Below are 27,987 nucleotides of genomic sequence, written 5' to 3' on the forward strand. Positions count from 1 at the left end.
GGGCAGCTAAGGAAAAACAAGGCCATTACCAGGAATGGCCCATTCATTGTTTAGGGGTCTGCACCTCTGCTGGAAGTTTTTTGGGTTGTTTGCAAAACTGAAGCAGTTTGAAAGACACTGAGATCTAGAGCGGGGTGTGGGAGGCAGGACCTTTGGTTCTGCTATCTTCCGAACTCCTCTGAGCAGGTCACCTCTCCCCTCTGCATCAGCCTCACCTTGCTTGAAACAAATCAGCGATCCACTGCCCCTGACAAGTGTGTTCCTGCTGCTCGGGGAAAGGATTCATGCAAGTGTGAAGCGCTGTATTACTCACAGAAAGGAGCCAAATACAGAGATGAAGTGGGTGGTGGTAGGAGCTTGGTTACTCTCACGCTCTGTCCTTACATCACGTAAGGGATGCAGATGCACCGCTGCATTCCTGTTGTTGCTGCTTCTCACTTGAAAGCAAAGGAGGGATCCTGGGGATCCCCAAGGTTGGGATCTGAGGGATCCCAGGGATCTGGGAGCCCCGACACGCTGCTAGCATGCTTCCCTCCCCAGCCTGCAGAAGACGCTGCCATAACGGTGCAGCTAATTGTTCTCAGCCTCATGTCGCTGGCTGCATGGTTCAGCGTTTCTGACATCAAGCAATATTTAGCCTCCAGAAGAAGTGTCTGCGCACGAGAGAGGGAGACGGAGGGCTGGCTGTCAGTGGGCCGGGGCTTCCCTCCCAGAGCTGGAGGCAAGCCGCGAGCTGAAGACCGTTCTGCACAATAACCACTTGGCAGCTGTTAGGGCACGGAGAGAGCACCCGGCTTGCAGAATAAATGGCATAACCCCTGCCCCCTCCCAAAATGTCATCCACCTTCAGTCTCTTTGTCTTTTTTCATCCTGCTCTAAGCGAGCTGGATCCCAGCTGATGAGCCCAGCAGGGAACCAGCACATAAGCATTGTCATCCCGGCATGATCCCTCCTTGTCTCTGCCTTAGCTGATAGCACATTCAGAACCTAATTGTTATCTCAGCAGAGCAACTCCATTATTCAGCCTGACACTGCCCCCCCTTCAGCTGTTTGTTGCACTGATGTTATATTAATGAGGCCTGCAAATAAATGAATAGGAGATCAGAGTACCGCTTGTTCGCGAGGAAACTGATTTTTATTTATTTATTGCTAAGACCACAGACCGTGTAGAAGTTTTACGCTGTGAAAGGGACACTGTTGGTGACAGCTGGGCCTCTCACTCAGAAAAAGAAAAGGGCTGTGTATATCCTACTGCTCATTTAGTTTTATGACTATTAAAACACGATCTCTTCTTACTAGCTATGCATCCCCCAAAAGCACTGGCGCCTGGGAGCCAGGCCCTTGACCTCTGGCTTGACAGAAAGAGTGAACCCAGCCAAATGAAGCAAAAGAAGAGGAAAACAGCCCATGTTAAAGGCTCTTTTAGTCTGAGTGATCCAGGCTGCAATGCAGGCCCTGGTATGAGAGCAGCCGCTGCTCCCCAGTCGAGTGCCAGTGCCGGTGCAGGGAGATGGAGAGCGGTCACAGCGCCTGCTTCAAACTGCCCGGAGCAGGTCGGTCCCAGCAGGGCAGTGGCCTCTTCCCAGGCGTCAGCACACAGCTCTGCAGCACCAGGCCCTGCAAAAGGTACCTGAAACGCTCAAAAAACCCGGACGCCAGTAAAAAGGACCCAACAGCAACGAAGGCTGTAAAGGTCTCATGGTCTCCAAGACAACCTCATACACTTTTCTGGAGGGGAAGGGGGATGACAGGAGTCATCCTGTGCTGTTGAGAGGTTTGGGTTTAGGAGTATCAACCCTGTGGGGTCTCTGGTGGGGCTTTGCCATTTTCTATAGACCTGTCTGCTCAAGAACTGAGCAGGATTCTGTACGAGTTTTTAGCCCTATACAGTGCCCATCAGTGGATCTCAAAGCACACAAAAAAGGCCACTAGTTCCCTCTGCTTTCCCCCTCCTTTTTCTACAACAGTGCAAACTGTAAACTCAACTTTCTTGAAAAAAAAAAAAGAAAAAGCTGTGAATTCATAAGGAGAAGGGTGGCAGGTGGAGTTCAAGGAAAACCACCAAACACTGCAAGAGCTATGATAAATTCACAACAGCTCACAGTACTGCCAGAGTCAACAGAGGTCATGGGACAATACCTCCCCCAGAAACCTGTATTTTCTGTCACTGACCCTCACTGTTGAATAAGCTGATCTGCCAGCGAGAGCACAGACATTTCCTACTCAATTCTCTCATCTCCAAATCCACTCAGGGCCATCTCCTGAGACTCAAAACATCCCCTGGCGAGGCACCCTATGCTTTCTGCTTTGAAGGCTGAGACACAGACCTGCTTATGGAGACAAGAAACCTGTAACGGCAAAGCTCTGCTCTTTTCTCCTTGGACAGAGACCAGAAGTCTTGCTTTCAAGTTGGACAGTGATAAAACACTCGGTGGCAGCGCCATGCCCGCAGCCAGCCGCGAGAGCCAGCCTGGCAGTGCTTAGATGCAAGTTGCTTGGTGGCTGGAGCAGAGTGTTGCCCTTCTTTGCTTAGCTCAAGGAGGGGTAAATAAATAAATCTAAGACTTCGTCAACGTTACAAATATCTGAACGGTTCATGGTGAAGAAAATCTCAGGCAGAGGCTGTTTTGCTTCTTCAATCTTGTAGCATAACCCTGTGCAAGCAGAACAGCACTCGGATAAGAAAATTTTGGTTTCTGACTACTAGCAGGACAAGGTGAATATCCAGGCAAGCCTTTAAGGCTCATTTTATTTCTCTGTAAAGATACCTCTGACTTGCCAAACAAACCAACCACCCAAGGAAAGGACAGACTCTCAAAGTTTCTTAACGCTTTCACGTCTCTGCACAGTCAGCACCACCGCCCCCTCTGCTCCTCTGCAGCCTCACAAGCTCCACTCTGCAGTTTCCAAAACACTGCACAAGAGAAACACCTGCCCATCAAAGGTGTAATGTGGCTGGGCAGAAGGTCTACGCAAGAAATACCAAAGGCCTGGTAATGTCCCTGCGGGGTGGATGGACCCTCCTCAGCAACATCCTCCTCCAGTCAGCCCCAGCCCTGACAGGCACCACCAGCCTCTGTGGTTTCCTCCCTTCCTCCATAAAAAGGAGGCTGATGCCTTCCTCCCAGGGGGTCTCAGCATGAGCCAGTTTAGCTAAGCTGGCGTAGAAACTAATCCGAGTTAAGAGGAAACTTCCACCTGTACTGGGGTTCCTCTTCAGTCGGCAGAAGTTTGTGTGCAGAGAAGCCCTGCTCCTGCCCTGCCATGAGCATCAGTGCAACTTTAGCCCAACACTGTTTTACACCCATGGCCTCTGCCTTCTGCAGCAGGGACACATGCTCAGGGCCAGGGAGGCTTTTTTGGGGGAGTTAAGTGAGAAACCAAAATCTTTCATTCCCACCTGATACGAGTGTCACTCCTAATAGAAAGGTTAACAGACCGAGTGCTGTTTTACTGGTAAAAATGCTCCTGGGAGACATTTCGCATCCCTCAGCGGTCTGAACAGAAACATCGGAAGCATCAACTATAGACTAATTAGCTCCCTAGTTTAATTAGCATTCTTGCAACAGCCCATAGCGGTCACCCCAATGCTGGTAGCGCCGCCAGCGAGTGCCAGCTGCGTGGCAGGGCAGTGGGCTGCACACCCCAGCCGCGTGCGGCGGATCTGTGCATTAATTTCAGAGAAAGCAGCAGAGCGGTTTGTTCTCTGTTCTTCAGCACCGGGTGGACGAGGGTGGATTTTCAGCTGAGAGGGAGACAGCCACAAATCCGCTTCAGGAGTGAGAAGGGGCCGGAGGCGCGGGCTCTTACCTCGGTGATGCGAGGGTTGGAGCACTTGACGTTGCGGCTGGACCAGTCGAGCCAGGGCTGGGCGGAGGCCGCGCCGCAGTGCGGCCGCAGCGTGCACTTGGCCTCGCCGCTGCACCACCCGCACTCGAACTTGGGGTCAGCTTTCAGGCAGAGCCCGCAACTCTCGCGCTGGGCCGCGCACTTGTAGAGGTGCACTGCGGGGAAGAGGGGACGGGCGCTCAGGGCAAGGTCAAGAATTGGCATTTTCATACCGGCTACAGCTGCTCTTGGACTTACGAGCAAAGGCACAGGCTGAGTTTTGATTTAATGAGCTGCGGAGGGGACTCACACGTGTGGTTTCCAAAGCCAAGGCTGTGTCAGCGGCGCTTAGTGAGCACCGGTACCAGCGGAGCAGCGAGCTGCTCTCACCCACCGCAGGAGCCACCACGACCACAATGTCCCCGCCTGCAACCGCAGTGGCGGCAGCTGACGCTGCTCTGCTCCGGCAGCCACCCTCCAGCCCCCATCACCGCCCGCCTTCCCGCACCTTGAAGGCCAACTCAAGCCCACGTTACCTTTCAGATCCTCCGGGTTGTCGATAACAAAGTTCCCATTCCAAACCACAGCAAAGTCCACTGCCAAGTTGCTGATGTCCATCCCATCATAGAGATACTGGGGAGAAGATCGAGAATGAAATGCTTGGGAGGATGTATCAGAGACACTAACAGGACAAGAGGATTTCTTAAAAGAAACTGTGATCATTCTCTCCTTAAAAACACGTGCTGATGTCTGAACCACCACACTTCTACACTTCATCTCCAGGGTCCTGCTTTGACTCCCTCCTCCTTACCAGGAACAGATAATTAAATCAGAACTAGTCCTTGTGAGAGGTAATAGATTAATTATTCCACTCTCAGTGGTTGCTCTTGCCACTCAGTCTCTAGCTTATCAATACAGCCCCTCCAGTTAATCAGACTGGAAGGACTGCTGCCTCCAGGCTATCTTCTCATACAGTCACCATGCACCCTAGTGGGACTGGGAGCTTAAAAATCACGCTGCACAGCTTTGGCTGATGAAATAGGCAACAGCTGAGAAAAAAAGAGAGGTCCTTTCCCAGTCTCTGCTTCAGCCTCATCTAGGATAGCACTGGCTTGAATTATTCACCTTCTCATGGACATCCTGGGGGCCGTGGCTGAGTGAATCTGGATGCTTTAGGTGAACTCCCAGTGGATTCTGAAATTCCCATTATCACAATTAGCACCAATGAGGCCTGATGCTTTAAGTCAACCAAGAGCTGCTAAAATGACTTAGAAAGGTGAGCGAACCTTGCCATCCTCTTTGGGATAAGGGAATGATGGTCAGACCCAAGCAGACTGCTTTGACTGTCCCCATGCAATAGTTGTACAGTCTTAATTTACATTTGGTTGTACTGATTCACCTTGCCTGGGTTTTACTAAGTTGGCGTGAAGCTAGATATTCTGTGCAAGTGATAGAGCTGCAAGTGCAGAATTGCCCTTACATTCTCTACTTACCACTTCCTATTAGCCTAACAGGAATAAAATTGCTCCTCTAATGTTTATAAATCGCTTTGGATAGGGAAAGTACTATATAGTATTAATACATTTATTACCCACCAAGCTGCAAGGCCCAAAGACAGCCAGTGATATATAAATATCCAGTGAAATTTTTAAAAATTCAAAACTTCATTAACAATTTAAGACCATCTGCAACTGAATATTAAAGTAGACCCTGTTCTGCTGCCTAAGACAACCTGAACGTGCCCTATTTGCCTGTGGACCTCTTTGAATGCACGACAGGGAGGGGAAGGATGCTGCTCTTCCCCGCCCACCCTCCAGCTGAAGCGTGCCATGTTTGGCCCAAGCGCGGGCTGCAGCTCGGAGGGTGGCCTGCATTCACCATATGTGTTTCGGCATCCCCGAGTACCTGCCACAGTGACTTTGAGTGTTCTGGGGTAAAATCCTGCCAGGCAGGGCTAAGCCCCATCCTACGGAGGAGAGCTATCCTCCCCTGCCTGCTTCTCCAGCAGCATCATTCAGATGATTTCCCTCTCTCCGCAGCGCTGAGCAGTTTTCCTTTCCCCCTCCTTCCCTGCCCCACGCTGCTTTCCAGCACTACTGTATTCATCCAGCTACCGTGACCCGGAATTCGACAGCTCCCGATAAGGGGTTTGTGATTCGCCTTATCTCCCCTGTGCGAATTAGCCTGCCTCAACACCTTCGCTGCATTCCTCCTCCTCCTCCTCCCCTTCCCCTCGCTGACCCCCCACAGTCAGACAGGGAATGGCCAGATAAAGGATCTTCTCCTGGCTGGCACTATAATGAAACACCTCGTACACCCAAGGCAGGTTCCCACCTGGAATTCAGGATTAGTTTAACTCCAGGATTTTTCACTCTCCCCGTGGCTGAGCCCATCCCCTTCTGTTCAGAGCTGACACCCATTTTGGGCAGCTTTTTGCCCCGTTTCCCGCCCGGTGCCTCACCGAGCTGTTCTGGCACTGGACGCTGGAGCTGTTGAAGCGCAGGGCAGGCACGCGGTGGATCACGCCCTGGATGCTGAGGACACACTCGTACCCGCGCTGGCCCGACTGGGGCTGGGGCAGGTTTCTCGCCTTCAGCGTGATGGGTTTCACCTCTCCCACCGGGATCAGGATCTCCTCTGTGGGGAAGAGCTGGGGACAGTCCTGGGGAGCAATAAAAGAGAGGGGGAGGTTACAGCAGGTCTGGCCAGGTCTCAGCCTGCCTGCTCCGGCGGCAGGGCTGGTGTCCCAGCACACCCTCAGTGCACAGGACCAGCCTCAGTCCACCCATGCGGCTGCAGGGTAAGCACAGAAATAAAGAAAACCCCATCACAGTCCCCCTGCTCTGGGACTGGCACTGCTCTTCTCCCTGCAGTCGCAGAAGAAGGAACACCGCTATTCGGGGAATAATCGAAGGCATCCTCCCCGCTCTGAGCTCGCCGCGGGTTTTATCTGCAGAGACACAAGCTCTCGCCCTGCCCTCCCGCAGCAGCGGCAGCGCGTTATCAGCTGCTCCAGGAGGGTGACGGGCTGCTCCCAGCCACACGCTGCACTCCCCGGGCTTCCTCCTAATCCCATTTCGCTTCTTACACCCCTCGGCTGTGTGCCGCTTCGGAGCGAGACTGATCAGCATGGGAAGTGCTTCCCTCTCGCTACCAGGTACTGTTCCACTCTGCTTTATCTGAGTAAAATCACGCCAGTGTGCCATTAATTTCCGAGGCGATGTTAATTTCTGCTCTATCTGCTCTCACCTCTTACTCTGCTCTGACACCTCTGGCCTTTCTGAAACGCCCGCCCAGCTCGCTGCGGTGCTCCCGCGCTGCTGCTCGCGCAGCTTTTCCTGAGCTGGGGGCTGCTGGGGTGGGCAAGGCAGCGGGACCTGAACTGCCCCTTCTATCTCTAAAGCAACACTCTTCCCTGCTCTGTGCTTCTGGGAAGCGGAGGACGTCCAAGGACGAGAGGATTTGGTTGCAGTCAGTATCCAGAAGAGTAAGGATGGGTATTTCACAGATGGGATTAAGCACCCTAATCCTGATTCTCCCTGGGCCTTCTGAAATTCTGTCTAGTCTGCAAAACTGGCTTTTTCTCTTAGGAACTGTAGCAAAGGGTTTGGCATGTGCAATCAACTCGGAGCCTCCTTCAGCAAACAGCATTTGCAAAGGTCTTACGGCTTTCCAAATGTGGCCATCCTTGGATCTGAGGAGCCAATGCTGAGGAGGGATTTCTCACAGAGGAGGGAGCACTGACACAAAATAGAATTAATTTGTGTACAACCATATCTCAGTATGTATCAGTGGGGTGGATGTTGGGCCGTGACTGGGAGGGCTGCATGTCCCTTCATGCAATGAAAACAGCAAAATTATCAACAAGCAATGGCACCTGCAAATCTCCTGCCACTGGGTGTTCACCGGAGAGACCCTCAGATGAGGAGGAGACCCAGCCCAGAAGATGCCAAACAAGCCCTGATGCCCCTGGGATCTGAGGCGCCGGGTCTCTGCCTTCTTCACAGCACCCTTTGGGCTTCAAAACCTTAAGCCTCCAACTCTCTGGACCCAGCCCCTTCAGGCGCCCCGAGCCTTCCTACACTGGCCTGGAAGCAGCCAACCCAGCCTGCACAGGCACCCTGCCAGCCCCACGTGCAGGAGGAAGATGATGGCCCAGCCCAGCTCAGTGAGTCAAACTAACAGGCAGCAGCGGCTCCTGTGGCAGATCGAAGTCTGTCCACACCTCTGGGATGCAATCGAGAGCTGCTCCAGGAACGCATCTTTCTGAGTTAAATGCAAATTCAGAAGTATATTACAGCTGGAGCCTTACAGGCCTATCAATCACCCTGCCAGGCCAGAGCAAATGCATTTCGGGAGACAAGCAGAAAAAGCGAGGGATGCTGAGCTGTGGGAGTGGGGAGAGGCTGCTCGGTGGGAGTCCGGAGGAGAAGGGAGGGAATGGGGGCTGAGACAAAACAGCACAAAGAAATTTCACTTCAGGCCTTTCCTGATTAGGAACCGAAGCCTCTTGCATGAAAGAGGAGATTAAACAGGTCCGGCTCCCACAACACCAGGCACGAGGCTGGCTGACAACAGCCAGCAGAGCTGCAAAACCCTCCTGCAGTACGAGGCCAGTGTGATGGGAGCTTTGCCATCCACTGCGGGAATGAAACGCACTCCTTCCTGAACCCCAAAGGCTTCCAAAACTGACCTAAGGGCATTAAATAAAGGTGACATTAAATAAAAAATGGTATTTCATCCTTGACGGTCATTCTATAAACAAGTTAAGGCTCAGGAGTTCTCAGCTCGAGGCAGTGAAAAAATGTGTAAGGATAGTTTTCTGATCTTTTGAGTGTACAAAATACCATAAAACTGGAAGCAGTCTATTAAATTTTCCATTGAAAAGCATGTGAAAATATTTCAAACATCTGTGTGACTGCAATAAAGGAGCAAAGAAAAGAGCAAAAAGCTGCTGCCTCCAAAACTATATATTCTGAAAACTAAGCACAGCAATTAAAACATTAAGTACAGAGGAGTGTGATTTGTTTCCACTTCTGCCACTGTCTGGCCAAAATAATGCAATTGTAAATTAATAGCAGGTTTTAATATTGCAGTAGCTTGAGACTTTGCTATGCAAGACGCTGCATGCAAAATAAAAAGGCACTTTCCCGGCAAACATCATTCCAGGGATGAGCAGATCTCCAGTTCCCCACGAGCACAAACTAGACATCTAAATGATACTCTGAGATGAAGTGCAAAAAAAGACCTATTAGTGCCTGGTAATTGTATGACATTCCTCCCATAAGATCTCAACATCCTAAACGTTATCTCTTCATAACACACTGGGAGATACAGTTTTTCCTCAATTTATGTACCGGGAACTGCAACACGCAGAGACAAAGGCTCTGACCGTCAGAAGTCTTTACATTCTGTTTAGCTCTAATTTGCTTTGATCTAATGGAACTAAGTACCTAGGGTACCTAAGTACCTGTAAGCATCTGACAATAAATGATTAATCCTAAGCTAAAGAAGTTTTAGAAAAAAATGGACTGACGTCTCCCTTCCCTCTGCCAAATCCCCAACTGGCATCCCCAGCCCTTTGCCACCCTGCCTGGCAGTAAGTCAATCAGCCTGGCACCGCGGCGAGAGCCAGGACCGCGCGGCCAGGGAGAACATCCCCGGCTCTCACCAACGCCCCTGCGCAGGCCGAGCCGCGCTCCCTCTCCAGCTCACAGCCAGACCGCTGGGATGTTGTTTCGCTACTGGCTCGGGCAAGTTGTAAATGAGAAACAGATGCTACCCCAGTGTGGAGAAGCCAGTAGCTTAAACTGCTGCCTCATAAACCTTTTTAGTGGCACTTTTCCTTATATATTTTTTATTTTATTTCTAACAGGGACTTTCACGGATTAACAGCCAAGAGTGATTTTAAACTCTGACAGCCAGGAAGCAGGCTGTGCTGGGAAGGAAAGAAAAGCCCTTTCTGAGTGGAGCAGGTTTACAGGCTGGAAGGGAATGCCACCATGAAGCTCAGCTCTGGGGTTCCCCCAGACCCTGCTATCACGGATCCAAGCCTCAGCTCAGCCTTTACACTACCACCAGCAAACTCCTAAGATTCATGGCACTTTCCATCAACTGCCAGCTCTTCCGAGTTTGCACCCTCCTTCCTTCCTCCTCGTTATGCACCACACACCTCTACCACCCTCTACTCCAGATCTGGCTGCATTTAAGGTTTTGCATTTAACCTCAAAGTCATATCAAGGACCAACAGGAGACAAATGGCTCCACTCCAGAGAGGTCCCAAGCTCTGTGCAAAGCCTGTCTTTGGGAGGAAAGGCATTCTGGAGCCGCAGAATCTTTTATCACATTATGATTGAAAACAAAAAATCTCCAGTCACATCACCAGTGGGAGAACCTCAGTGCACAGTCCTGAAAATAATGAATATGTTATGGACCATTATCCTTCCTGGCCACTGCTATTCGTGAGACGACTGTTAAAGAAATGCTTCTTCCTTTGGAGACATGGGAGAGGACTTACATTTTCAAATCTGCTCTCTGGTGCTGAAAATGCTGGTAGCAAAAATTGTTCTGCCGTCATTAGAGATGAGTAGGACATAATAGATTTTTCTTCCTTTGGTTTCAGCAGGAGAAAAATGTCACATTGGGATTCTGGTGAAAAAAAGGCATTGCAGCCTGTGAGTGCAGCCGCTCGGGGAAACACCGAGGAAGGCAGCCCCTCTGCGCTGGCTGACAGCTCCAGTGATCACACTAATAAGGGGATATACATTTTGGGATGGAGCGATACGCAGGAAGACGCTACACTACCAGAAGCCCAGGGCCCTGGCGGGGAGCCACGCTGCTGCCGGCAGTTGCTGCTGAATCGAGCAGATGAGTGAGCGAAGCCGCAGAAGCTGCGGGGGCTCGCGGAGGGCGCGGGGCTGGCTCGGACGCCGCACGCCTTGCAGAGCCACTGCTGGAGGCCCTGTCCTCCCTCTTTGTGCCATTTCCCATCCAGGCTCATTGTTCAGCTTTCAGGTCTTTTTTTCATTTGTGGGTTTGTTTTTTTTTTTTTAAATTGCTGCCGCAGCGATGGATCCCCACGTCCCTGCATGCACAGGCCTTCCCCTGGAGCTCACGGGTCTCACGCGGGGGAGCAGCAGTGGCACCTCGGTCCCACGCAGCGCACACAGAGCTGAAGGGGGTGATGCCATATGAAAGCACACGCCTGGCAGGTCGGTTTGTCCATTCACCACCTCTGCTACCCACTCCAAAAGCCAGCGCTAACAGAAATTATTTTGCTAGGGGTATATCGGCAGCTTTCGCAACGCCTCCGCCAACGCTTGTTCACTTTATAGGAATTTCGTGGTGAGCTGGGAAGCGGTTGGCAGCACCCGCCCTGCTGCTGGGCTGGGGCAAAGGGCCCCTCGCCGCGGGGAATGACGGGACCGTCCCTGGTCTGCAGGGCTCAGGTCTGGGTGCTCGACTCTGCACTTCCCCACGCTAGTGCCAGGAAGAGCTGAGCATCCAGAAAATAACAGAATAAAAGGGAGACTGCAGCCAGCGGAATATAAAATTTGTTCCATAATCAGTTTACTTTGTTTTTTAATTCATGAGAAGTAAATCCTGCAGTGAATTAGAAAGGCCATTATTGCCTCCTCTTGCTAAACAAACACATGCTGAATCCTCTTATTATCCTTCTTGACTTCAGTACACCAGAATAAACACAGATCAGAAGATCTGCTGGAGGAAGACAAGACTCTGACGCATGAGTGGCACAGACTCTCAGGGAATATTCTGTGTATGAAGTATCTTCGCACACAATTTACAAAGGCATTTTATGCTTCTCCAACACTTTTTAGCCTCAAAGATTCCAAGGTCTATAAATACCTTAAAGATCCACGATATGCATCTGTCTCTGGAGTAGAACAGAGCACCCATGGTTATTATTTGTGTTTAACAGAGCAGTTTTAGTAGGTCAAATCTTCTCGCTCTTATTTGGAAAAAAATTGCCTAGAAATGGCAGGCATTTCTTTTGACTATGGGATTTAGTCCAAATGGAAGAAAATATAATGTTTTCATACTTTTCATCTTAAAAAAAACAAACCTCCACAAATATTATCTCGCTACACATATTTTAAAGTTCTAAACATAAATGAATCTGGCACATGAATGTAAACCCCTGGCTCACAGTTGTGTTTCCAATGATATAAATTACAGTCCCCGTCACTCATGGAAACACATTATTCTTCATTTATGCTACTGGAAAGGAGAGCAGACCTCGCTCCTTAGAAACCAAACATGAAAAGAAAGGCAACTGAAGCGAGACTTTTCTCACTGGTGAATTCCTACCCAGTGCCCTTTTGTCCTGAGCTCTGGGCTGTATGCGCGTGCCGTAACCCGGCCTTCGCCATTAATTTAGGAAGTACTGGGATATTTACAGCCATGCAAAACACGGAATGCTGGAGAGCCAATTTCTCGCCCATAAACAACCCCCCGTGTACCAGAGGAGAGGACAGGAGCAATTCCCTCGAACACGGCCAGGTTACAGGTGGGAACATCCCCCCCCGGCTCCCAGCAGCACTCCTGTCCCCAGCAGCCCTGCGGAGCACTTCCCTGCATGGCTCTGTCCCCCTCCAAACACCAGACTCTGGAGGTTATCACACCATAAATCTACTGATGAAAAAAGTGTTGCCAATAAACTCAAACCAATCTTCTCAATTGAGATGAGTTGATCTTGCTGCAGCTGGTTACTATTGGTAGTTTTCAGACAAACACATCTCTCCAGAAGTCAGATGTGACCCAGCAAAGTCATTTGCTGACTTTGGTGGACTTAGATGTGGCTCTGAGTTATGTCTTACACATCACAGTTCCCATGCAGGTATTCAACAGTGGGGGCTGTAAGGACAGGTATGAGGAAGCTTTAATTTTATTTCCTTCAAGGTGCGTCAAGCAGCTCTCAGCATCCAAGGGCAGAGCCAGGGGCAAAGGTGTTGCTCTAAAAGCAATGAAAATTTAAAGGAGTCGGACCAGAGCCAAAATCTGGCTCTGCACTGAAATCCTGGAATCTGAAATGCTCTGTCACCTTGATTCAGCATCTCACATGTGGAAATGGCATTATCTGCACGCAGTGGACATCAAAGAGGGATGGGATCCCACATTCTGGGAAACTAATAGGATTTATTTGGTTCTAGCTCTCCACTGGGATGGGGTGTAAGAATATATTTATGTATCTACATTCCCTTTCATCTGCATGTTTTATACATTGAGGGAGAGACACCTTACAGCCTCACACACACACAAACCCAACCACCTCAGACACATTAAAATGATATCATAGGCCTGATCTGAAGCTTCGTAAAGTGAGACAATCAGTGCTACACACCCACGAGGCTTCTTCTGGGAGAAGCTCTGCTTTGTGGGTGCAAGCCAGCCCCACGTCTTTGCCCTCCCCCTGCTCTCTGGATGGCACGATCTAAGCAGGCACCTTCTGTGGACAAATGACACCTCAGGCTAAGAAAAGGCTGAGAAAATAGAGTTACTTATCTGATTACCAACTTCCACAGAACTGGCCACCTGGAAACAGAGGCCTCAAAAGAGTTGGGTTTACCCCATGTCAGAAACCTCCCACCAGATGAGGATACCAAGAACAGCCAGCTCAGACCTGGAAGACAGCTCTGCTGCAAAGGCAGTGAAGGGTTCCGTATTTACCTACCGACTGCAAACCAAACATGCCTTGCACGCAGGCAATAGATTTTCATTTTTGCAAATGTAACAGCGTGATGCAAACCAGAGATCCGGCAGTCAAGGGGCGTCTCTTCCCACGCATCACAAATGCCTGTGGTTATCACTCGCCCATGGCTTCACAGGCCACTGAGTATCCTGTGACAAAGCACCGACCCATCTCTGGAGGCTGTCCTCTGCATCACCCGTGCCTACTGCCCAGCTCTGCCCTTACATCTTAGTGAACAACGCCTGTTGACGGGGCAGGCGGAGACACAGAAAAAGCTTGTACTCTTGGTTGTAATTTCATGGAAGCGGAGCAAAAAGGCAGCATTTAGCTCAGTCAGTACGGCCAGAAGACTGCAAGGAGCAAGTGTACAGCTCATGAAGAAGGGCTTTCTTTCCCCCATCACCTTGCGAAGTAGCTGAGGCTTTGAGCTCTTTTCCCTTCTCAAGACAGACAACTCCTAGGAGCATCAAAGGGAGTTCGTTACACATTGAATCCCAGTGGGACACAAATTCTGATGGGCCAGGAGTAAAAGGGAATATTCAAGATATTTTCTCTTAAATTAAATATAAAGGCACAAGAAAATTTCCAACCCCGTGTGAACACGTGTGCAAAACTTACATGAGAAGAGGCCCGTGGGACTGAAAGTAGGGCAGCACGCGCCGGCGCTGCTCCCTCGGTGGTGAAGGCACTGCCACGGCGATCACCGCTCCGGCCCCAGACACCACCCACCCTCTGCTAGGAAGGGAGCGATGGTGGCGAGCACAAACATTTCGCTAATACATCAGGCCATGACACAATGAGAACATTGTGGTCTGAATTGTTTTCAGAGAGGAAACTCTTTATGAGGCTTTTATTTCATGTCGTGTTAGCCAGAGCGAAATGTCTGCAATAAAGGCATTAGCACTGCACTGCGTACGCAAGTGGCAATTCTTTTGCCTTAAATAAGCAAATTAGTTTTTGGTGGCTGTTTTTGCCTGTGTGTTCAGAGGTCTAGAGAAGTCATGACGAACACTGGAGCATCTGTATCATTATCATCAGCCCTTATCAAAAGTAATCGCCAGGAAGGTGTGAGATATCACATAACATCCCCTGGTAAGAAACAACCTCTACAAGATGAAGACAACAGAGGAAGTTCTTTGGAGACGCAACAGTCCTGTGATCCCAGCAGGAACTGGCAGAGATACCAACTCCTCCACTCGCTCCCTCTGTGTGATCTCAGGCAAGTCCTGTGCGCTTCCAGCAGAAAAATGGAGATAATGGGATTGTCCTACTTTACCAGAGACTTGTCAAACACTTCTGAGATCACGGGGTTGAAGACCTATAAAACTGAGACTACGATTGTAAAGCCCGGGAATACAGCGATGCTTTGAGTGTGAAAGAGAAAAGCCCCACATCGCTCGAGAGAAGGAAAAGCAAAGGTTTTTGCTTTCTCTTGCTATGTGGCAAGGAAGTTTCTTGACTTTGAACTGGACTGAGAAAGCTTTTGGTTTGTCCCCAGGGTTGATGCTTCTCCTTGGGCACCCGTTCTGCCTGTGGCACAGGGCAGCTCTCGGGGGCGGCTGCGCGAGCCCCCTCGTCCCTCGCAGGAGGCAGCATCTGCTCCCACTCATGCTGCCCATCCCTTGGCTTTGCAGATTCCCACACGTGCAGTTCATTAACGTTTCCTGCCTCATATCTATGTGCCTGCTGGCAGCATTTTAACCAGAAAGACCCATGAGTTAAGTTTCAAGTTTACTGTTGGTTTAGCAGCAGCCTGGCAGCTTCAGTCACTTCTTTCTAACAGCTACTGACTGATATTTTCTGCTTTATCTCAATTACTCACTGATAAAGGTTTGTCTTGATGCTGGCTAACCTTACTCTCCTTTCTTCTAACTTTTATGTCTGTCCCCACTGCTGCCTTTCCCACTTTCCAAGACACTCAGGATTTTCTAAGCACCTTTTAAACCTTTTTTTCTTCCTTGCAGCTTTAGGACCTGCACTTCAGGTGCTACAAAGCCACGTGCAGGGGCCGTAAGGGTGAAGACCAGGACGCAGACGTAAGGGTACAGAAACCCCAGACCAAGGGGTCAGTGGTAACCTCTGATCAGGAATTTGTGCTAACCAACTCCTTTCCTCCATGGATCTCTCTGCCTCGGGACATACAGAAGCTCTGGCAGAGCTGTTAATGGGCTATGCCTCCTGCCTCCTTCCAACCGTTAAAAGCATTTTTGGACTTGAGCCCCACACCTTTTATTAACTGCTAAGAGAGCTGACTCCTGATCCACAGTGCTGGAACCTGAATCAATTCTCTTTTCCAAAGTCGGGGGCTGTTCACATCTGAAACTCCCTTCTTAATAAGTTTAGGCCTGCCATAAATTTTAGACCTGCCAACACAACCCACCAAATGAGTCCCACCAAGACCTCTGCATCTGACTCCTTGCTTGCCATCATGCAAACCCCTGCACACCTCATGTAAAGCAAGCTGCTGAAATGTGCTGGTCTTTGAGGAGCCTTTTTCCCTGAAGGAAAGCACCAGAGCAATTACAGTTATTACTGAACCTGAGTGTACCCACATATCAGAGGTGGGAGCAGCTTTGATGTTCAGGTTGAGACACATCGTTTTTACTAAATTGACACTTTCTTGCTACACTCTTTTAAAGTTGTATCTGCGCTTTTCAATGCCAGCCAAGAGAGGAGCCCCAACTCACGGGAAGTTGAAAAGCCTCACTTAAGCATTGGTTATGCTAATTGTACCATAGAAAAGGAAAGAATAAAGAGCTCAGGAGTAGTGAAACCCCGGTCTGGTACCTCAGAGACGTTGATCCGTCCCTCCTGAAAGGAGCACGTGGTAGGGTCATGGGTGCAGAGGTTCCGGTACTTGCACCAGTGGCAGCGGAAAGCGCTGTTCACACAAGACAGGCACCTGGGAGGGGGGAAAGGAGAAGTTACGGAGGAGGTTATCACCGTGGGAGGTCTATATGGTAATAGACGGGCCTAAGCCAGAAGCCCAGGCTCAGGGTACTTCATGGGAAAATATTTCTTTGGAGAGATGATTTGATACGACAAAAGTAACAAACAGGTTTGGGAAAACACACACTCAAAAGACAAGTCCTTAAGCAACCTCACAATTCATTCATTGATAAAATACAAGCTGGGACTTATCACACACCGTTGCGTTGGCATAAAATAAAGCACAATATTGCACAGACACCAGACTTGGTTTTTAGTTTCTAGAAAGTGGAAAAAAAGGCAAGCCTGGCAAAAATTGGATCAGCTGTTTTACAAGTCAAGAATGCTTCAAGTCAACGGTAACACTTTTGCTTGGCCTTGAAGTGCAGAGTCCAGCAAGTGCCTTTGATTCATGTTGGAAGAAATTAACTGTTGATGAAATGTTTATGAAAGAACGCAGAGCCTTTTCAGACACGGGGTGGCCCAGCTGCCAGCGAACTGGCTGGGTGGTTTTTACCCCACACTAACTGGCTGCCAGTTAGATGCATGGTCCATGACAGCTGCTGATATCTGCAGTAACCACCTCCTCCATCTCTGAGGCCAACCCTCTGTGCCACGAGGCAGCGTTTTGGTGACCGTCTGCTGGAATAAGTATAAACTGTGACCATGGGACTCAGCTCTGTGTCATAACCTGCAGGTCCAGAGACCCTGATGCTGCCTGGAGCGGGCAGTGCCCGGGGCAGGGATGTGCTGGAGTGAGCCCAGGGTCAGTGCAGACAGATGAGCATCACCAAGGAAGCAGGAGCGTGGCCTTAGGCAGGAAACTCTGAAAAATGAGGGAAGCAGGTCTCTGGGCAGAGGCTCTCGCCAGCTGGGCGGAGGTGTCAGGGCAATGCCCCTCACGGGCTGCTGCCACGAGCATGCGTGCTTTAATAACTCAATTGTATTTTCCTTCTGATGCATTTGTAGTGACCTTAATAGCTAAGGAAGCCTATTCTAATCATGCACATGCAAATCTGGGGAAGAGCATCAAGTGCTGCAAGCTTATTTAATTACTCGTTTGTTTGACCCATTTCTGTCTCCGTTTCGGTCTGTAGCACTTCTCCCACTGCCCTCACCTGGCCTGGCCCTGGCCTCTGGCTTTCCCATCTGGTGCCGACAGAGAGCTCTCTGCTTCCCCCAGCACGGCTGGGGGTGAGGGGGGGGACCTCTCTGATCACCCAAGCCAATGGCTGGTTTCGGCACCTTTCACTGTACCGTGGTTTTCTGGCTGCTGCTTTCAGCTTTGCTCAGCCCTGGCTGAGAGGGGCGAGGAGCTCCCGGCAGGATCCTGAGCTCTCAGACTTACACCAGGTCACCACCTTTGGTCTTTCATCCTGATCCAGCTTTCTTAAGGACCCCTGGCTCTTGCTTCAGAAAGTGCATCTCTCCACCTCATTTGTTCCTTATTAAAAGGAACACAAAAGCCACCACCGCATTCCCTGACTCACCTGCAGCTCCCTGAGGACGCAGGAATTCATGCACGTGAGCGCTGAACCATCTCAGCCTGTGGGTTCACAACAGCCAGATCCAGCACGGGAGGTTTCACACAACCAGTCTGCAAAAGCAGCACGTTCCTGTCCAGCCCCAGACCCCTCCTGCCCCTCTTAGCCTAATGCCACCTCCCGAGGGGTATGTGCGTCTCACCCCACAACCATCTGTGCTGCTGCACAGCCACGAGGGCATGGCTGCTCCCCTGCTCTCTCTAGACACCCTGACAGTAGCAACGAAGAGGCTCAGGACCAACAGGTCTCTCTTCTCCACTGGCTGAGACCTGTATTCCTTCGTCCTTTTTGCACGCTGAGATTCACTCCTGCCAGCCTGGCTCGTGCTCTGTTGAACTCACTGATAACGAGTCCGGTATGTTGTAAGTGCTGCAGAATTTACCACTGTGTTAGCACTTTATCTCCAAACACAAGCTGGTAGAAAGGCACCCTCAGGTGAAGCCAAATGACAGGCCAGGAAAGATGCATTGCCTCTCCTGATTCAAACCTCAGCTCCTGAGTGAGAACAGGGCTCTCCGTGATGCCATCCCTTGTGCAAATTCAAAACCACGAGAGTGCAGAGGGACCGCTGGGGAGACTGCGAGTGCACACGGCTGGAGAGGCTGGTGCTGTAGGACCTGACTGAGGGACAAGGCTGTGGGGACAGAGCTGAGCACAGGGGCAGCACAACAGGAGGCTGGGATCACTGGGGTAACGGGTATGGACATGACGAGAGGCAGCATGGGGGGACTGAAGGATTCACAGGGCTCTTTCATCCCGGTACCTCTGCTCTGTGTTATGGCTCAAAACAAAATTAAAAAGAAAAGGAACGCAAAGAAAAACCACAGGCCAGCCAAGCCTGTCAGTGCACACAACCCTCCTCCAAGTGCAGCAGGGGAGGCCCAGTAGCCTGAGGCTTCAAACCCAGTGCAGAAAGACTGGGAGTGACGCTGTGGTGGCAGCTCCTGACTCCCACCCGCCAGCTCGAGCAGCAAATCACGCTCCTGGAGCAAAGCTGGCAGCTGCCCCCTGCCACAGGAGATGCTGCCCAGCCCTGTGGGTCAGGCCGGCCGTTCACTAGCCAAACGTCTGGCAGGTCCTGCCCACATTTCATTTTGGTGCTTTGGAGCTTGCCTTGATTCCAGAGAGAAATCTATAAACACTTCAGGGCTGTAAATGTGTTTTTAAGGCCAGCCAGCTGCGTGCTGCCTTCCAGCAGCACACGCGCCCACGGGGGCCATGTTTCCATGATGCTCAGCAGCACCAAGCCCCCCACCAGCACCGAGCCCCCCAGTCCTCCATGGAGCAGCCCACGGTGCCTGCCACACGCCTGGGCTGCCGTATCAGGCTCTCAGGGCTGCTCTGTCCCAGCCCCAGGGGCTGGCAGGCTGTGAGGAGCTCCTGCCGCCAGCACTGCTGCTCACTCCATCTCCAATACAACCGCTGCGCTCACACCCCAGGGCTGGAGATGTCCAGCTCAGTCCCTGCCGCTGTCTCCTCCTGCAGCCGTGCCCTCCTCTGTCACCCCGTGGGAGCATCTTGCAGCAGCCAGCACCCTGCTCTCCTGGGCAGTGCAGCGTGGAAGGGCTCTGCCTCCTGCAGCTGCCCGCAGGCCTCCTCCCCGCTTCCCACCTCCCCGGACCCTCTGCTCTGCCTTCACCGGCTGCCTGCGAAGACACATCCAAGTTCACAGTTGCGGGTTCGCGCAGCTTGGGGGCACCAGCAGGTTAAGGTTTTTTTTCTGGCTCCTTCCGCCTGCGTCTCACAAGGCAGAGAAAGCCACACACACACCCAGAGAAGTTCAGAGAAGACGGGGACCGGTGGGCTCCCCTTCCACCCCCCGTGTCTGCTGGCTGAGCCAAGCAGCGTGACAACCCCCCTGGCTGGTCCCGGAGCCCAGCATCCACCTCCCAGCCCTTTCTCCTTCCCGCTCAGGGACGGGGAGGGAGCACTCACAGCTGGTGGGCACTGCAGTTGTAGAACTTGAACTCCGTGCTGACAAACGTCCTCCCTGTCTCCTGCGACTTCAGCTGCAGCACCACGCCGAACCAGTCTGGGGATGCAAACCAGAGCCTGTCAGTCCCGGCAGCAGTAACGAAGGAAGCGACAGCAGACGCGGGGGCACCGCTCCCTGCCTGCCAGCGTGCTGAGCCATCTGCTGCTGGGGTAGAAGGTGGAAGTCGGGTTGCTTTCATCTCCCTGCTCCCTCCGCCGACAGGACCCCCACCTGCGGTGGGTCTGCGGCAGCTCCCCAAGGTGGGGGCTGAGCATCGCCCTGGCCGGACCCTGCTCTCAAGCACCCCAGGGTGCTGGGCTGGCTGTCTCCAGCAGTGCCTCCAAACTCCATCATGCTTGATGGCAAAATGCATTGGAGACACAGGGTCTAAACGCTGCCTTGGGTCACAGCTGAAACGATTTTGGAATCTCATCCCATTCCCTAAAGGATTCTGTCTCCAGTATAAAAACACTAATTCAGTCTACTCTGAGAAGCAGCCCAGGACTAGAATAGGAGACAATGCTGGAAACAAGAGCATCAGTGAAGCTCTTAAGGAGCCTCAGCACTGAGTTAATTAAGAGCAGATTGCTCTTCCGGAGCTGCTGTGGGTAAGTCTACGCTAGCCCCGCTACCACAGCGGCTCTCGGCCCCCAGCGTTCACCAAGTCTCAGGCTCCATCTAATGCCTTAGAAATACAAAGATATCAGCAGGGAAGCACAGTTGACACCTGGAAGGATGCCAAGGAGAAAATGAGTTTTAAGCAAGTAGCATGTTGGCTATGAGAAGGAAAAATATGACAGCAGTGACATTAATGAAGAAACAACACAAAGTTCGGGATTGAAAAATAGAAACTGCATCCACCTACTCATGGGTGCTGAGCCAGGCCAAGGGGAGGGCTCCCGTGTTCCAGACCCACTTGGTGTGACAAGTCTGTGAGCCCCTGCCCCGCTCATGAGTCACCCCGGGGGGGACAGACGGCTCCTGTCCTGTCCTGGGGAGCCATCTGGCAGCACAGGGAGGGTGTAAGGACAGGGCAAGCATGTGGTGCTGCCTGCTCCCAGCCCATCTTTCCCCGTGTGGGATGCATTTCTTAAGGACGGAGCACATTTAGGTCCCTGGGTTCAATGACCTTTGACAGGAGCGTGACTTTCTCCAGCAGCAGCCCCAAAGGGTCTGGCAGGTACTTCCAAACCTACGCTGCACCTCCGGGTGGCACAAATGCCCTATCGCTGTCCAGAAGTCAGTCACTTACCCTGATCCACAGGTATGGCAGGAACATCTTTCGCTGCTGGTGAAACACACACAACGCGGCTGCCCGAAACCTGCCCTTCCACCTCGGTCAGGTTGCCGAAGAGGCAGGTGACCCCGGCCGCCAGGTCCGGAGCATCGCTCACCAGCAGGCTGAGCTGCAGCCGCGAGAGGAGAGGCAGAGGGGAAACAAAACACAGCCAGCAACCTGTTAGCAGGCAGAGCTGCCCGAGTTGCCTTTATATTTTCAGTACCTGCTGTTCTCCCATTCAGTACTGACCCCCTTAAATTACCCGTCCGCCCACAGGTGGTGCCCAGCTGCCCTTTCATGGGGAGCAGAGGAGGAAGAAGAAAGCCAAGGACACAGGTTTTTTCACCGATACAAAACCGTCTTGCTGAGCCTTTGGGTACTGAGGTTCAGGGGAGGTGGCAATGGCAGCTTTTTGTCGCCCCCCCGGTTGCTCTACAGAAGCACTGCCACCCTCCATGCCCCCGACAGGAACCTGTGACAGCAGCAGCAGCGTGTTCACACACAGGAGAGCGGCAGCGACTGCCCCAGCAACCTTCTGCGGCTCCAACAACTGCGACCGCCCTGCTGCCAGCACGGGAGGGACAGCCCTGCCCCAGGCATGTGAACGAGCAACTGCCCACGCACCCCATCACGAATGGGGACCGGCCCCACGGCAAACCAGTGCCTGAAGTGGGGTGTGGGCTCCCAACAGCCCCCCACCGATTCAGGAGGGGGCAGCCAGCCCTGGGGGGGAGCGGGAAGGGGCTGTGGCAAGGCCAGCTGCCGCGGGGTGCTGGGGGGCTTGGAGAGCAACAGCTGGGATGCCTCAGAGAGCCAGGCCTGAGCACAGCTCACAGATGAGGTTTTTGGGAAACAAAGCCTTTCCTTTCAACAGCTAATGAAACCGGACCAAGAGAAATGTGAGCTGAGGCCCAAGGGGAAGGGGAATTTGTTTCTGCCATCCCCGGCTCGGATGACCCCTTTCCTCCCCAGTCCCTCTGCGAGCCTGACTTCATGAGAAAACATTTGTGCCGACGGGAAGGGAGAAAGGCTGGAGAATGGAGTGTTTGCTGTGAACCCGAAAAGTGGTGGAAGTGCCTCTCCTTGCCAGGTCTCCCCCTCCCCGCCTGCCCGCAGCACCTACCGGGAGGCTGTGCTCGGAGACGGAGAGGCTGCTGGGCTGCACGCTGACGCTCATGCACTGGCTGATGCTGCCTGCAAAGCGGTGCGGCTCGTCGGCTCGCTCGCAGCTGTCCCTCGGCGAGCACCTGCCGCACATGAGCACACGTCAGAGCACAGAAAGCACCTAGGGAAGATGTCGAACAGCATGAGGTGCTCCAGCTAAACAAGGAGGGCAGAGCCTCGGCAGGGGACGGGGGAGTTATCAGCAGGATTTTGGGCGATGCTCTGCACCGGGACCAGGTATCGGGCACAGACTTCAGGTTAGGACCAAAGAGAACTGAAAAATACTCTGTGATCAGAGGAAAGACAAACCACAACTATCTCACAAGCAATTCCCAGTCCCACCTGCACTGGGACATGACCCAGAACTACTAAGTCCCACATGCCAGCGGGCGCTGTGGGTGCGGGGTGAGCCAGGTGCTCTGCTGCTGCTCAGCCGGGGCCCCCGCAAGCCATAAAATTCATCATCTGCACAGAAACTAAACCGTAAAGCAATAACAGGCAGTAACAAGATGATGCCTCCATTCTAATTAAAATAAAAACACATAGTTCATTAATCGCCTCCTCCTGGAGCACGGCAGGGCCAGGAACGGGACTGCTGGCTGTGCTTTGGCCAGTTTTCACACCTCGAGCTCCCAGCTCTCTCCCACTCCCACCAGCAGGAATGGCAGCCCCCGGGCATGCCCAAGTGCCCAGGACTGCTCCTGCATGCCGCGTGCTCCGGGATGGCTCGTTATCCCTGGTTTCCTATTGCAGGTGTCCTTGGAGTGAAGTGAAATTAAGTTGCTTCCAGCAGGTAGAGGAGCACCCACTGAGAGACCAAGGAAGAATTATCAGTGTTTCAAACCAGGTATCAGAGACTGCAGCACAGCACTGGCATCCCTCAGTGATTTTCTATTTTATGTCATTGAGCAAAAATCCTTTTCTTCCAACCCCCTCCCTGGGTGCAGATGACACATTGGCCTTTTGGTATTAATGGTCTTAATACGCTATCAGCAAACTCTATCACTTTTCACTCACTGCTGATCTTGGGCCCTATTTCAATCGGTGGCACAAAGGTCAGAGGATCGAGATGCTGCCACCAGCCCCACATGCCACCAGCCAGTTCCCTTCTGACAGTTACCTGAGTGTGTATGTTACCCGAATTAACAAGTTGCTGCTGTCAAACTGCTTGTTTTCCTGGTTCCCTGCGGAGCGGCTCAGGCGGTCCCAGACACACACATGCATCAGCAGAAACACCTCCTGCCCACGCAGAGGCTGAATTTTGCCACGCACATCTAGCTCTGGGCAGCTGACAAGTGCCTGGCACAACCAGGGCCTCCCGCTCTGAAACACTGGACCACCATCCTCCCTGTGGGGCCGTTTGCTTTTGATTAAGAAAAGCAGAGTTTGCACTTTCCCTTTCCAAACCACCCGTGTGATCCTTGGCAAACGCTGGTGCTGTTCTCCTCACCCTCTCGCTTATTTTACCTTTTTTTTTTTTTTTTTTAAGTATAATGGAGCTAAATATGAATGCTGCCAAAGGAAGAATTATTGAGGTTTAAGTGAATCTGTAAGATAGCTTTAAAGTGAGCTCTTGACTGGAGCCTTTATCTCATTGACTCGCTGGAATGGCTCTTTTTTATCATACTATTTATGGCAACAGCCCTAACAGAGATAAATAGGTCTGTAGACAATAACACACTTGTGGAGAGCAGCATATGGAAGTCTTGCAGGTTTCAAATCCCACTGGGCTGAAGAGACTCTTCAACACTCTCCTTGAGGCCTCTGCTTGCTCCCAAAGAGCAGAAGAGGAGGAGCACAGGATCCTGCTCTCCCGTGCAGAGGATCAAGCAGATCCCTGGCCGGGAGGACGTGGCGGAGGCGCGGGGCAGGGACGGGCTGTCCCACCATCGCGCTGCTGGTCTGGGGCACCCTGACCCGAAACCCTTCCACTGAGCAAAGGAGCAGCTGGTCCATCTGGCAGGAGGGACATGTAAGAATTACAGGAGAGAGATGACAAATTAAATACAAGCACTCCAGCACTTGGGGCCTCCAAACAAATATGACAGAGGCTTCAGGAAGAGCAAGATAAACTCAATTATTTACAGCTTAAGACAAAAGCTAAAAAATGATTGTTGCTCCAAGCAGGCCAGGAATGTGCAGACACTTGAAGGGAGGGTTGAGAAATACCATCAGGGAAGAAACCCTTGTCGGGAATAGGTTAATGCTGAAATGTCACGGCCAAAAGGGCAGAGGAAATGACACTTTTCTCTCCTCTTGACATTGAGGGTTTTCTCTCTGCAAAATGAAGATAACAACCTTTACCTGCTTCCCAGGTGGTTTATGAAGATTCAGTTCATTAGCATTAGGAAAGCACTCGGTGATCCTTGCCGAGGAGCTGCTGTAGGAGCCTGAGGAGCAACACCACCCCCCCGTCCCCAGGTATGTAATGCAGCCACACTCGGCCGCTGTCCCCAGGGGAGCGGACGCTCTCGCACCCCTGCAGCCGGTTCCTGGGAGCACCTGCAGACCTGCAGCTCTGGCCAGAGGCTGAGGAGAGCGCGTCCCCTTTCCTCGCTTCCTCGTCCCCTCACTATCAAAAGGCTGCGGTGGCTTTTGTCCCAGCCACTGGAAAGGCACAGGGGATGGCTGTCCCGAGGGAAGAGCCGAGGGGATGGGAATCACCAGGGATGGAAAGCGCTTCCTTCTGACAAAGCCACTGTGACAGCAAAGGCTTTAGGACACAAATGCACATAGAGTGGCTTAGCTGTAGGGCCGGACAGGCTCGCCTGAAAGGAAAAAAGCTAAAAACAACAACAAAAAAGATGCCCTGGGTGCCTGTGTCCCACCTTGTCACGCTGCTGACGGGGGCCACTGCCCCCAGCCCCTGCCTGTGTGGAGCTGCGGGATGCTCAGGGCCAGTGGCTGCAACAGTTCTCCTGCACCTCCCCACGTGTGGCAACGACTCTTTGCAAACCAAGCAAGCTGCGGGGAGCCAGTCTGCACCCCAAAGCCCCCAGGTCTCGAATCCAGGCCGGATTTGCGGAGGAGCCTGCCGTTCCCCGCTCCCCCTCCAGCACCTGCTCCTCAGGCAAGTGGCCAAGCGCTGCTGTGCGGGTCCCTGAACTCTGCCTCCGCCCCAATTTCCATGCATTTATCGGGGCTGCTCTGCAAGCTGGCACACGGCCGGAGGGATTTCTATTCCTCTGCTCCAACCTCCTCGAGGCTTTCCCCTCCTCCCCTGATCTGCTTCTGCCCGGTGGTCCCCCTTCCGCCTTAGGAAGTGATCGTTATTATGGCAGGGGAGAGAAAGGAAGGACACAGACACCTCCTGAATGCAGAGAGCGTTTCCTGGAGCTCCCCTGAAAAAAAACAAACCCTTTGTGCCTGCTGATGCGCGTGAGGGGCTGCCAGCTCCAAGCCCTGCGCTGCCGGCTCTGCCCCATCGGGGACGGCTGTTGCACAGACCCTCCGACCTTTCCCTGCAGAATTTAAATATCTCTTCTTGATACATTTAATAAGGCTTGGTGCTCTGCTCAGTTCCAGTGCTGTAAGCTCTCTGAAAGCAAAGTCCCACTCATATAATCAAGCCTACTATTGCCTTTAAAAATTCCCCGTTAATTGGGAGGTACTTGCATCTTGGGCGAGCAGGAGTGTGCAAAACATGAGGCCTTTGTTCCCACCAGTTTAAATTCTGCTTTCCCATCGTGTCCATGGCACCATCTCCGTGCGGTGTGTGACCCACCACTCCTAAAGCAGGAATTTGTTTTCCTTTACCCCTTCACAGGAGCTCAGGGATTTTCAACAACATTCACGCTGCAATGCAGGGAACGTCCAGGGAAGGGAAGAATGGATTTAAGGAACCTCAACCTAATTTGATTTTTGCAAAGATTGCGTGGGAGGCGCTTGGTGACTTTGAAAGTTGCTTTTATCATCATCACCAGCACCTCAAGCGAAACGGCCAAGGCTGGACTTACATGTGGTGGAGCGTGCACCAGCCGCAGTGGGGGTCTCCCGAGCTCAGGCACTCCCCGCAGGTCGTGTACTGCTCGCAGGACTCCACGGGCACCCGGGACACCTGCGAAGGAAGCAAACACACGGGCTCAGTGCTCCCCGTGCAGCGGGTAAGCAAAGCGAGAGCAGCTCCAGGTCCTGCTTCGCCAGTTTGAGTCAAGTAACAGCGGTTCACAAAGTTAAATGAATTTGTTCCAACATCCGTGCAGAAGTCAGCCAAGAATAGGAAATATTGGGGAGCGAGTCATGAAGTCACCGAGTCCCTCGGGCGCAGCCAGGCCATGAATCACGGGCACAGCAGAGCCCCAGCCCGGAGCCCAGCCGGCCTCCCACCGCCGGCTCTGGCTCGCCAGAAACCCTCCCGACCTCCCTGCCCAGAGACGCTCCCATGGCAAAATCCGCGTCCTCTCCTCCCTGATTTACAGTTTGCTATCTTACAGGTGCCACGGGGGGAAGCTGCTTCAGGGAGGAGAGCCGGCAGGGAATAAAATTCATTGGGATTTTGCAGGGTGGCAGCTTATTTAGCCTACGTGGGTATTTCACTACTTGCTCCCCCTTGGTCACCCCAAGCCCCTCCAGCACCAGCATGGACTTGGCCGCCCAGGTGTGACCCCCCTGTCCCCTGCAGATGCCAGAGCGGAGGGAAAGGAAAGCGTGCGAGGGAGCACCGACCCAGCTCGCTCCTGCAAACCCCCTCCTGCCCTTATTGCACACACGAAAGGTCCCTGCGCGACGCTGAGGCGTAGCACGGTCCTGACCCATTTATTGGCACTGAAAACCCCGAAGGCTCCAAAATGACACCAAGCTTTAACCACGGGTCATTGCTTGACTCCAGTGGAGAAATCCCACTTTAACCTTTCCAAGCTGTCCCTTGCCACCTCCGGCAGGTACATTTGCATCTCCTGCCTGGATGCTGCAACGTGGTGGCTCCAGCTCTGGCCCTGCTGGTGCCGGTCCTTCTTCAACGTATTTACAACCTATTATCAAATACTGTAAATAATTATTGCTGTCCCCAGCACAGTCATCCTGCAGTGCTGGCCGCTCCCCTCGGGCCCCAGGAGCGATGCCTGCAACTGGCTGAAAATTAAAACAACTGTCGGCATTGCACTCGCTCCGTCGGTCAAAACAGCGCCCGGCTCCCAGCAGCTGGGGCGCGCGGGGTGAAAGGAGCAGTGTCTCGTCAAACAACGGCCACTTTCACGCCAAGTGCTGTTGACACAGTGAGAACCCAGTTCCTCTCTAAACACGACACCAATAGGGCTGCTATTCTTCTTGTTTCCTCAGCCCTACTTAACAGCTTTTCCTAAAACAAAAATTGCGTGTGGATGTGCGGGGCTGGGTATTTTTTTCGGTGAGATGAAGTCCACGGGACTCACAGGGCTCATGGGCTGTGCTAAGAGCAAAGCAGCCCTGGAGCTGGAACCGAGGGGTGCGAGAGGCAGAGCCAGGTATGCCGGGGAGGCATTTGCCTGGGAGGTCTGTGAAGAGCTTCAGAGAGAAGTGGAGGGTGATAAAGCAGCACAGAGGCTTGGGTTTGATCCCTGGCTGCAAAAGGCAACCGGGGTGC

General features: G+C 52.3%; 1 protein-coding gene and 1 long non-coding RNA gene across 3 annotated transcripts in view; one reads left to right on the plus strand and one right to left on the minus strand.

Moving 5' to 3' along the window:
• PLXNA2 (plexin A2) overlaps positions 1-27,987 on the minus strand; it is a 175,191-nt gene that overhangs the window by 47,235 nt on the left and 99,969 nt on the right. For both annotated transcript variants that reach the window (XR_012626410.1, XM_074850385.1), the window contains exons 5-12: positions 26,384-26,484; positions 22,387-22,510; positions 21,237-21,390; positions 19,945-20,041; positions 16,325-16,439; positions 6,290-6,490; positions 4,365-4,461; positions 3,811-4,004 (exon numbers count right to left, since the gene is read on the minus strand). Coding sequence is in view for 1 of the 2 variants with exons in the window: in XM_074850385.1 (XP_074706486.1) it covers positions 3,811-4,004; positions 4,365-4,461; positions 6,290-6,490; positions 16,325-16,439; positions 19,945-20,041; positions 21,237-21,390; positions 22,387-22,510; positions 26,384-26,484 (1,083 nt within the window). In the remaining variant the exon portion in view is untranslated. The remainder of the gene's footprint in view (positions 1-3,810; positions 4,005-4,364; positions 4,462-6,289; positions 6,491-16,324; positions 16,440-19,944; positions 20,042-21,236; positions 21,391-22,386; positions 22,511-26,383; positions 26,485-27,987) is intronic.
• Positions 6,373-16,310, plus strand: LOC141934720 (uncharacterized). Its single transcript, XR_012626411.1, has 3 exons — positions 6,373-6,985; positions 9,704-14,955; positions 15,502-16,310. It is a non-coding gene; the product is annotated as an uncharacterized LOC141934720 (long non-coding RNA).

Source organism: Strix aluco, chromosome 25 (genome assembly GCF_031877795.1).
Source record: "Strix aluco isolate bStrAlu1 chromosome 25, bStrAlu1.hap1, whole genome shotgun sequence".
NCBI classification, from domain to species: domain Eukaryota; kingdom Metazoa; phylum Chordata; class Aves; order Strigiformes; family Strigidae; genus Strix; species Strix aluco.